The 12,170-nt window shown below is 40.4% G+C and overlaps 1 protein-coding gene across 27 annotated transcripts in view; it reads right to left on the bottom strand.

Annotated features, from left to right (window-relative positions):
- Nucleotides 1-12,170, bottom strand: part of MLLT10 (myeloid/lymphoid or mixed-lineage leukemia; translocated to, 10) — a 243,296-nt gene that overhangs the window by 196,527 nt on the left and 34,599 nt on the right. Inside the window, exons 1-2 of one of the 27 annotated variants that reach the window (XM_021064946.1) lie at nt 1,980-2,062; nt 1,095-1,139 (exon numbers count right to left, since the gene is read on the bottom strand). The exons of the other annotated variants lie outside the window; for them this stretch is intronic. Coding sequence (XP_020920605.1) covers nt 1,095-1,100 — 6 coding nt within the window. The 5' untranslated portion in view covers nt 1,101-1,139; nt 1,980-2,062. Of the gene's footprint in view, nt 1-1,094; nt 1,140-1,979; nt 2,063-12,170 lie in introns of those variants that run through there. 27 annotated transcript variants of the gene reach the window in all.

Raw genomic sequence — 12,170 nt, forward strand, 5'->3', positions numbered from 1 at the left:
ATCCACACTCCAGCACAGTGGGTTAAGGATCCAGCTATGGCATGGGCTGCACCTGCAACTCAGATTCATCCCTGGCCTGTGAACTGCCATATGCCATAGGTGAGGCCAAAAAAAAAAAAAAAAAAAAGACATGCAAAACCATAAACAAAATACTGCTCAGAAAAACACAAAAATGACAACCTAAATAAATGGAGATATATCATGCTAATGAAAAGGAATTGTTAATATGCCAATTTTATTCAAACTGATCTACAGATTCAAAGCAATTACAATCATAATCCCATCAGCCTTTTAGAAAAATGAAAAAACTATTAAGGTCTATATGGAAGTGCTAAGGACTTCCAAAGCAATCTTGAAAAAGATAAAAAGATTGAAGTACTTGCAAATCTCATTTCAAGACTTTCTAGGAGTTCCTGTCTTGACTCTGAGGAGATGAATCTGATTAGTATCCATGAGGATGCAGGTTCGATCCCTGGCCTCTCTCAGTGGGTTAAGGATCTGGCATTGCCATGAGCTTTGGTGCAGGTCGCAGATACGGCTTGAATCTGGAGGTGCTCTGACTATGGCGTAGGCCAGTGGCGACAGCTCCAATTCAACCTCTAGCCTGGGAACCTCTATATGCTGTGAGTGCAGCCCTAAAAAATACAAAAAAAAAAAAAAAAAAAAAGCAACAAAAAACGACTTTCTAGGAGTTCCCTGGTGGCCTAGTGATTATGGATTCAGCGTTGTCACTGCTGTGGCTTGGATTCAATCCCTGGCCTAGGAACATCAACATGCCATGGGCACAGCCAAAACAAAAGACTTTCTATAAAGTTATATTTATAAATAATCAAAACAGTATGGTATTGATATAAGAACAGACAAAAAGATCAATGGAACAGAATAAAGATTTCTAAAATAGACCCCATTACTGCAGCCATGAGATGTTTCATCAAAGCAATCCAGTAAGGAAAGGAGAGTCTTCTCAATAAACGTTGCAGAAACAACTGGATATCGATCCATGTGTAAAAAACAAAACTTAATTTGAAATGCATGACAGACCTAAATATAAATAAGCAAAAACAAAAAGTTTTAGAGGAAATGAAAGAAATTACCTTCATGACTTCAGGGTTAGGCAAAAGTGTCAGAGTAAGCAATAACTATAAAAGAAAAAACTGATAAATTAGACTTCATCAGACTTAGATATTTCTGCTCATCAAAAGGTAACAGTTAAGAAAATAAATAGGAAACCACAGACTCGAAGGAAGTATTCACAAAACATTTACCTAACAAAGGACTGGTATCCAAGACACATAAGGACTGTCAGCAATGCAAAACAAAAAAAAAAAAAAAAAAAAAAAGAGAGAGAGAGAGAAGAAAGTAGACAAAGAATAAATTTTAAAAATAAGGGAAGAGGAGTTCCCGTCATGGCGCAGTGGTTAACGAATCCAACTAGGAACCATGAGGTTGCGGGTTCGGTCCCTGCCCTTGCTCAGTGGGTTAACGATACGGCGTTGCCGTGAGCTGTGGTGTAGGTTGCAGACGTGGCTCGGATCCCGCGTTGCTGTGGCTCTGGCGTAGGCCGGTGGCTGCAGCTCCGATTCGACCCCTAGCCTGGGAACCTCCATATGCCACGGGAGCGGCCCAAGAAATAGCAACAACAACAACAACAAAAAAAAGACAAAAAAAAAAATAATAATAAGGGAAGAAAGAAGGAAAAAAGCTAAAACTTTAAACAAACTCTTCACAAAGGAAACATGAATGGTCAATAAGCAAATTAAAATTCAGTATCTCTGGTTATTATGAAAATGCGCAATACCACCAATTCCAGTCAAGATGGAATGAAAAAGACCAGATTTAGCCTTCTCCATGAAATAATAAAAACCTAACAAAATGTACGAAACAATAGTACTGAGGACTGTTTGACAACAAGTAACGAAGACAGTGATCCCTGGGAGACAAGAAACAAACAACACAAGCCACACATTTGCCCAGCTTACTGCCTTGGGAGTTTCCAAGCCGTGGACCAGGGAGAAGGAACTCGGACAGAGCCTGTGGGCTCCCCAAGTTGAGGAAATGAAGCTGGGAGTCCAAGGAAGCCAAGGTGGCTAGAGTTCACAAGGGAGACCAGCAGTGAGTAGAAAGCTGGAGAGAGAGAGAGAAATGAAGAGATCTCCAGAGGGTTGCCCTAGAATATGTTGAGTAACTAATCAGTGCTTGCATGGGAGACAACTATTTGAGGCCAGGGAAAGAACTATCAAAATATTTAGAAGTGACAGCACCCAGAATTCACACAAGGATGCAAATAACGGCTGTCCTCAAAAGCCAGAATGGAAAACCTACTACTTCATACTGCATCACAGTACTAAGAAGGGTAATGCCTCAGAAGGAAGGAAAAATTAACCTAGACTAAACCTAGCTCTGGTCCATCCAAACAAAACATAAAAGACCCAAAAGCAACAAACTCTTTTCCAGTAACTTAACCATGTCATAGAATAAAGTCCCAAATTATTTTTAGGCATATTTTAAATGTCAATCTTGAAGGGACACAAAGAGAATTAGTACACAAGTCCTTTCAAACAATTATTATGAATATGTTTAAGCTAGACACATTAAACATGTTCAGTAGAAACATCCAAGAATACAAAAAAGTGAACTTCTAGAGATGCAAATTACAAAGTCTAAGATGAAAAATATACTGTATGAGCTTTACAGCACATGAAACCAAGTAATAGTTACTAACCAAAATGAAGCAGAGAAAAAAATACTTTTAAAAAATTAAAAGAGCATAAATTAACTGAGGTAACTTCAAGAAGCCAAATACACTTGTAATTGAAGCCTTAGAGAAAATACAAAAAAATATATTTGAAGAAATAATGTCAATCATTTGCCATATTTGATGAAAATTATAAACACCTAGAACAAAGCGCTCTTTAAATAAACACAAAGCAATAGAAACATGAAGAAATGTAAACCAAAATGTATTGTGATTAAATTGCCTAAAAGCAGAAATAAAGATCTGTAAAGCAGACAAATAAAAAGGTCAAGTTATATACCACAGAATCAAAGAAAGCTGAAACGGTAATATTAATATCATATAAAGTAGATTTAAAATTCAACAATATTATCAGGGAAAAAAAGAGCTTCATTTCATAAAGGTAAAGAGTTTAATTCATCAAGAAGATACCAACCAGAATAATATCATCAACCAAACTGATGTTAAGTGACATTTAAAGAACACTAACATAAACTAGGAGAATCTTCTGTTCAAGGACCTAGGGAACATTTACCAAGATCAATCATATTCAGATCATGAAACAACTCTTAAAAGACTTTAAGTCATAAAAAGAATTCTCTGACTACAATGCAACCAATTTAGAAATCGATGACAGAAAAAAAAATCCACAGAAAAATCTCCATATTTACAATCTAAATATACTTCTAAATAACCAATGTGTCAAAGAAGAACTCAAAAGACTCAAACTCTGCTTTTCTTTTTTTTTGCCGCCCTGCAGCATGTGGAGTTCCTGGGCCAGGGATAAGATCCCAGCAGCAGTTGTGACCTATGCCACAGCTACGGCAGTGCTAGATCCTTCAACCCACTGTGCCAGGCCAGGGAAGAAACCTGGGTCCTAGAGCTGCAGAGACAGCTCTGCTGATCCCATTGTGCCACAGCAGGAACTCCTAGAGAGTATTTTTAAATAAATGAAAAGGAATAAAACTTACCAAAATTCGTGGAAGGCAGTTAAAAGCAATTTTTATTTATTTATTTATTTATTTATTATTTATTTATTGTCTTTTTAGGACTGCAACCACAGCATGTGGAAGTAAATTCCCAGGCTAGGGGCAGAATCAGAGCTGTACCTTCCAGCCTACACCACAGTCACAGCAATGCCAGATCCAAGCTGCATCTGTGACCTACGCCACAGTTCACGGCAATGTTGGATCCTTAACTAACACTGAGCAAGGGCAGGGATCGACCTGCGTTCTCATGGATACTAGTCAGATTCGTTTCTGCTGAGCCAGGACGGGAACTCCTAAAGCAATAATTGAGAGGGAAATTTATAGCACTAAATGCCTATTTAACAGAAAAGAAACAACTCAAATCAGTGACTTCACCTTGCACCTTACAAATCTAGAAGAGTAAAAAATAAAGATCAGAGCAAAAATCAATGAAATATAAAACAGAAAAAAACAATAGCATAAACAATGAAATCAAAGGCTAGGCCTCCTCTCTTTCTGGAAGGCGGGAGTAGAAAGAAGTACTTTTTCCTATACCTCCTACTAATAAGTACAAACAAAAACTGTGGACATTTTAAGTAAATATACTCTGACAGACTATGAGAAAGCAAATTAACTGGGGATGATAGGATCCAAGGAACAACGTGGTAGTGAGTTCCCTGGGTTTTCTTTTTCTTCCTGGAATGGAAGGAGTCTGCAACCACCAAGCTCAGTCCCCAAAAAAGAGTCCCAAGAAAAGGCTTCTCGCTCTAGACAAAGAAGCAGGAAGAGGTAATATAGAGAGAAAATTTATAGACAGTAGCTACTTTACTCCAGCAAAACATCACAGAAAAAAACTGGCCCTACCCACTCCTGCAACGGTCAAGTGGGGAACAACCTAGACATCCACCCTTGTGAGACCATAAATCATCCCAAGACTCTCATTAGGGTGGTGTGTAAGCAGGTCAAGTAGGGAAACGAATTTTCATCCTCACTGGTGGGTAATGAGCACCTGTCTTGATGGTATCAATGCAGACAACACTGGAAGTCTAGATTTCCACCTCCATCTGGCAGTGACAACAGATCTCACCCTCTCCCAGTGGGGATGGTGTCAAGTGAAGGCATAGCAGAGTCAGGACTTTCACCAATACACAGTGTTAAATGAGGCCACATCCATTGTAGATACCAGGTACAGAGTCTTAACTCCCAATGCTGTTTGGCATTAATAAGCAGCTACCCTCAAACATCAACAGAGGCCAAGTAGGAAGCTTGAACTTCATACCTACCTGGTATAAGGAGATGGTGCCCAAACTTTTCCTCTGTCAGATAAGCGTCAGAGAAAGCCAAGTAAAATGGGTTTATAATAGATAAAAGTCCCAGAATTCTTGTCGTGGCTCTGTGGAAATGAATCTGACTAGTATCTATGAGGACGCACATTCGATCCCTGGCCTTGCTCAGTGGGTTAAAGGATCCAACGTTGCCGAGAGCTGTGGTGTAGGTCACAGATGTGGCTCAGATCTGGCTTTGCTGTGGCTGTGGCTTAGGTCAGCGGCTAACAGCTCTGATTCAGCCCCTAGCCTGAGAATTTCCATATGCCGCAGGTGCGGCCCTAAGACAAAAAAAAAGAAAGAAAGAATTATCTGAAGATTTTTAAAGCAGCCCTGATAACAAAATTATTCAGCATGCAATTATGAACACAGAAATGAAAAACAGAAAACCTCAGCAAAAAACTGCAAATTTAAAAAAAACCACAACACTGAAAATTAACTAGAACGAGAGGGAGGGTGGGAAGGAGGGAGAAAGGAAGGAACCAAATGGAACTTTTATTATTTTTTTTGGCCACCCTGTGGCATATGGAATACCTGGACCAGGGATCAGATGCAACCCACAGCTGCAACCTATGCCGTAGCTAGAGCAACGCCAGATTGTTTAATCCACTGTGCAAGGCCAAAGATGGAACCCAAGTCCTGGAGCTGAGAGAGGCTGCCCATCCCATTGTGCTCCAGTGGCAACTCCCCAAATGGAAATTTTAGAACTGCGAAGTAAAGTAAGCAAAATAAAGAGCTCAATGGATGACCTCAAGAGCAGAATGAAGCAAAGAGAGGAAGAGAATCAGTAAACTGAAGATATTACAATGAAAATCACTCAATGTAAACAAGAGAGAAAAGAGACTGCAAAAAATAAAAAGAGCCTCAAGAATTTTGGGGAGCATTACAGAAAAATCTGATATTCATGTCATCAGTGTCTAAAGAAGAAGAGAAATAAGGAGGGACTGAAAAAATAAGCAAATAAAAGAGCTCCCATTATGGCTCAGCAGAAACTAATTTGATTAGCATCTATGAGGATGCAGGTACTATCCCTGGCCTGGCTGTGGCTGTGGATCCCACATCGCTGTGGCTGTGGTGCAGGCCAGCAGCTAGAGGTCCAATTCTACCCCTAGCCTGGGAACCTCTGTATGCTGCTGGTGTAGTCCTAAAAAGCCACACACACACACAAAAAAAAGTGGAGTTCCCATTTTGGTGCAGTGGAAACGAATCCAACCAGGAACCATGAGGTTGCGGGTTCGATCCCTGGCCTCATTCAGTGGATTATGGATCCGGCATTGCCATGAGCTGTGGTGTAGGTCGCAGACACGGCTCGGATCTGATGTTGCTGTGGCTGTGGTGTAGGCTGGCAGCTGTAGCTCCGATTTGACCCCTAGCCTGGGAATCTCCATATGCCACGGGTGCAGCCCTAAAAAGCAAAAAAGAAAAAGTATGCAAATAAATGACTGAAAAATTCCCAAATTTGGCAAGACATAAAACTACAGGTCTAAGAAACTGAGAAAATCTCAAACAGGATAATCCCAAATGGAATTCCCACTGTGGCTCTCCAAAGACAACCATATTTAAACACATCCTAAACTTCTGAACTCTAAAGATACAGAAAATATTTTGCAGGCAAACAGAGAAAAATAATACCTTATGTACAGTCCTACCTCATGAGATATTGTGGGTTTGATTCTAGAGCACTGCAATAAAGTGAGTCACATAAATTTTTTTGGTTTCCCAGTGCATATGAAAATTATGCTATGGAAAAATGGGCAAAAGACCTAAATAGGAGTTCCCGTCGTGGCGCAGTGGTTAACGAATCCGACTAGGAACCATGAGGTTGCGGGTTTGATCCCTGCCCTTGCTCAGTGGGTTAACGATCCGGCGTTGCCGTGAGCTGTGGTGTAGGTTGCAGACGCGGCTCGGATCCTGCGTTGCTGTGCCTCTGGCGTAGGCCGGTGGCTACAGCTCCGATTCGACCCCTAGCCTGGGAACCTCCATATGCCGCGGGAGCGGCCCAAGAAATAGCAACAACAACAACAAAAGACAAAAAAAAAAAAAAAAAAAAAGACCTGAATAGACTCTTCTCCAAGGAAGATATACAAATGGCCAACAAGCAGATGAAAAAATGCTCAACATCCCTGTTAGAGAGATGTAAATCAAAACTACCATGAGATACCACCTCACACCGGTCAGAATGGCCATCATTAATAAGTCCACAAATAACAAGTGCTGGAGGGGGTGTGGAGAAAAGGGAACCCTCCTGCACTGCTGGTGGGAATATAAGCTGGCACAGCCACTATGGAGAACAGTTTGGAGATACCTTAGAAATCTATACATAGAACTACCATATGACCCAGCAATCCCACTCTTGGGCATATATCCAGACAAAACTCTCCTTAAAAGAGACATAGGCACCTGCATGTTCATTGCCGCACTATTCACAATAGCCAAGACAAGGAAACAACCCAAATGTCCATCAACAGACAATTGGATTAGGAAGATGTGGTATATATACACAATGGAATACTACTCAGCCATAAAAAAGAACAAAATAATGCCATTTGCACCAACATGGATGGAACTTGAGACTCTCATACTGAGTGAAATAAGTCAGAAAAAGACAAAGACAAATACCGTATGATATCACTTATAGCTGGAATCTAATATACAGCACAAATGAACATTTTCACAGAAAAGAAAATCACAGACTTGGAGAACAGACTTGTGGCTGCCTGGGGGGAGAGGGAGGGAGTGGGAGGGATTGGGAGCTTGGGGTTAATGGATGCAAACTATTGCTCTTGGAATGGATTTACAATGAGATCCTGCTGTGTAGCATTGAGAACTATGTCTGGATACTTACATCGCAACAGAACAATGGGAGGAAAAAAAATGTATACATGTGTGTATAACTTGGTCCCCATGCTGTACAGCGGAAAAAATAAATAAATAATTTTTTTAAAATTATGTTTATAGTATACTGTAGCCTGCAGTGTGCAACAGCATTATATCTAAAAAAAATTGAACATACTTTAATTTTAAAATGCTTTATTGCTAAAAAAATGCTAATCATCACCTGAGTCTTTGATGAGTCAAAAATATAATGAAAAAGTTCAAAATACTTCAAGAATTACCAAAATGTGACAGAGATGTATGAAGTGAGCAAATGCAGTTAGAAAAATGGCCCAGATGGGCTTGCTTGACAGACCAAGAAAAACGTAGTATCTGCAAAATGCAATGAAGTGAAGCTCGATAAAACAAGACGAGGTGTACCAATACAGTGAAAAAATCATTTTTATTTTTTGAGGTCCCACTGTGGCATCCCTGGAGTGCTGGGATGCTGGTTTGATCTCCAGCTCTACACAGTGGGTTAAAGGACCCAGTGTTGCTGCAGTTCCAACTACAGGTTGCAACCATAGCTCAAATCTGAATCCTGGAATAGGAACTCCATATGCTGCAAGGTGGTCAAAAATGAAGGAAAAAAACATTTATTTTTGGCCATAGCTACAGCATGTGGAAGTTCCTAGTCCAACACCCAAATCCTTAAACTGCTGTACCATGAAGGAACTCCTCCTTTTTTTGTTGGGAGTGGGAGGTGGGGGACAATTTGAACGAGAGCAGTTTTCTCATGAGAAACCAGAGACCAGAATGACATGGCACAATAATAAAAGAGGAAGCCTCAAAGAAAATGTAAAAAATATATTAAACTGAATGAAAATGAAATTACAACATTCCAAAATGTGTGGGACACAGCTAAACCAGTGGTGAGAGGGAAATTTATAATAATGCATAGAAAAGAGAAAAGTCTCAAATCAAATTTAAGATTCCATCTCAGGAGACATAAAAAATAAATAAATAAACCCAAAGCAAGTAGAAGGAAGGAAGGAAATAAATAAATAAATATAAGAGCAGAAATTACTGAAATGTATAATAGAACAAAAAGAAGAAAATTCAACAAAACTAGGAGGTGGTTTTTGAAAAGATTAATAAAACTGACAAGTTCCAAGAATCGAGACTTGACAAGCATCAGGAATGAGACAAGGGATATCAATACAGATCATCAAAAGCATGAGGGAATGCTACCAACAACTTTATATACATAAACATTACAGCTGAGACCACATGGATCCCTTCCTGGAAAAACACACTACTCCAACTCACCAATCATGAAACTGATTTAAATAGCCCTATGTTTTAATTTTTTTTTTTTTTTTTTTTGGTCTTTTCGTCTTTTTGCCTTTTCTAGGGCCGCTCCCTCAGCAATATAGAGGTTCCCAGGCTAGGGATCTAATCAGAGCTGTAGCCGCCGGTCTATGCCACAGCCTCAGCAATGACAGATCCAGCCACGTCTGCAACCTACACCACAGCTCACAGCAACGCAGGATCCTTAACCCACTGAGCAAGGCCAGGGATCGAACCTACAACTTCATGGTTCCTAGTCAGATTTGTTAATCACTGCACCACGATGGGAACTCCCATAAATTTTTTTTTTTTTTTTTTTTTGCCATTTCTTGGGCCGCTCCTGCGGCATGTGGAGGTTCCCAGGCTAGGGGTCGAATCGGAGCTGTAGCCACCGGCCTACACCAGAGCCACAGCAACGCGGGATTCGAGCCGCGTCTGCGACCTACAACACAGCTCACAGCAACACCGGATCGTTAACCCACTGAGCAAGGGCAGGGATCGAACCCGCAACCTCATGGTTCCTAGTCGGATTCGTTAACCACTGCGCCACAACGGGAACTCCCCTCCCATAAATTTTTAATTTGTACTTTAGAAACTACCAAAAAATATGAAGGCTCAGACAGTTTCATAGGAGAACTGTAGCAAATGTTTCAAGTACTAACACCAATTCTATGCAATCTCTTCTAGAGAACATAAAGTGAGGGAGCATTTCCCAGCTCATTTTAGGAAGGTAGCATTACTCCAATATCAAAACCAGACAAACAGTATGAACAGAGATAACTACAGACAATCTCTCTTATGAACAGAAATACAAAAGTCCTTAACAAAATATAAATAGAACCCCATAATATATAAAAGGAATTATGGAATTCCCTGGTGGCCTAGCAATTAAGGATCTAGCACTGTCACTGCTGCAACTTGGGTCACTGCTGTGACACAGGTTTAATCCCTTCCCAGGAACTTGCAAATGCCATCAGCATGGCCAAATGATAAAAAATTTTAAATTAAAAATAAATAAAAGGAATTATAAATGAACTTGCCATTCCTCAGCTAACTAAGGACCCAATGTTGTCTCTGTGAGGATGGGGGTTTAATTCCTGGCCTGACTCACTTGGTGAATGATCCAGTGTTGCAGTAAGCTGTGGTACAGGCCACAACTGCAACTCTAATTCAACCCCCGGCCCAGCAACTTCCATATGCCGCAGGCGCAGCAGATAAAGAAAATAAATACATAAATAAGTGGAATTACATGCCTCGATCAAGTGGGGCTCATTCCAAGACTGGTTAAATATTTGAAATCAGTAAACAGTCTACCATATTAACAAGATAAAAAAAATACATATATCAATTGATGCAGAATAAGTAATTGACAAAAATTTCACACCCACACACGATTTTTCATAAAGTGAGAAACATAGGAATACAGGTAAACTTCCTCAACTTCATACAGAATAGCTACAAAAAACCTACAACTGACACCCTACTTAGTGGTTTTGATTACTGAATAAATGCTTTCCCCCTAAGGTCAAAAACAAGTACATTCACTCTCATCCATCTTAATCAACACAATGCTGAAATTTCTAGCCAGAACAATTAGGCAAGCATAAAAGGCATACAAATTGGAAAGGAGGAAATAAAAATAACCCTGTTTGCAGATGACACAATAATCTACACAAAAAAAGTCCAAGCAATTTGCATCAAAACTCCCAGAATCCATGAATTCAGCAAGTTCACATGATACAGGATAAAAATAAAAATCAGTTGTTATTCCTATATACTACCACAAATACACGGACACTAAAATTAAACATACAATATCATACACAATTGCTTCTCCCAAAAGTAAATACTTTGGTATCAATTCACAAAATATAAACAAGATTTATAGGCTGAAAACTATGCAAAATTGACAAAAGCAAGGAAGATCTAAATAAAATGGTATTCCTATCAGAATCCTAGCAAGATTTCTAGACAGATAAAGACAGGTAATTCTTAAATAAATATATCTTTAAAATTCAACAAAGTAGAGTTCCCACTGCAGTGTGGGTTAAGAATCTGACTGCAGTAGCTCAGGTCACTGCAGAGGTGCAGGTTCAATCCCCAGCCTGGTGCAGTGGGTTAAAGGATCTAGTGTTGCCACAGCTGTGGCACAGGATGCAGCTGTGCCTCATATTCAATCCCTGGTCCAGGAACTTTCATATGCCAACGGTGTGGCCATTTAAAAAAAAAAAAAAAAAATGAAAAGAATAAAGTAGAATGAATCGTTTGCCTGATTTCAAGAGTTATTAGGAGTTCCCATCGTGCCGCAGTGGTTAACAAATCCGACTAGGAACCATGAGGTTGTGGGTTCGGTCCCTGCCCTTGCTCAGTGGGTTAACTATCCGGCGTTGCCGTGAGCTGTGGTGTAGGTTGCAGACGCGGCTCAGATCCCCAGTTGCTGTGGCTGTGGCGTAGGCCGGAGGCTACAGCTCCGATTCAACCCCTAGCCTGGGAACCTCCACATGCCGAGGGAGCGGCCCAAGAAATAGCAAAAAGACAAAAAAAAAATAAAAAACACACATTGAAGAGTTCCCTTGTGACTCAGGTGGTTAAGGATCCAGTCTTGTCACTGCTGTGGCTTTAATTGCTAAAGTGGTGGAGGTTCAATCTTTGGCCACATGCTGATCCACTTCCACATGCCACAGGTACAGCCGAAAAAAAAAACAACAACAAAAAACCGTAAACATGGGCGTTCCCGTCATGGCTCAGTGGTTAAGGAATCCTACTAGGAACCATGAGGCGGCAGGTTCAATCCCTGGCCTTGCTCAGTGAGTTAAAGATCCGGCGTTACCATGAGCTGTGGTGCAGGTTGCAGATCCTGTGTTGCTATGGCTGTGGCATAGGCCGGTGGCTACAGCTCTGATTCAACCCTTAGCCTGGGAACCTCCATATGCCGAGGGTGCAGCCCTAAAAAGCAAAACAAAAAAAAAACAAAAAACC

The sequence above is a fragment of the Sus scrofa genome, chromosome 10 (assembly GCF_000003025.6).
Source record: "Sus scrofa isolate TJ Tabasco breed Duroc chromosome 10, Sscrofa11.1, whole genome shotgun sequence".
NCBI lineage: Eukaryota > Metazoa > Chordata > Mammalia > Artiodactyla > Suidae > Sus > Sus scrofa.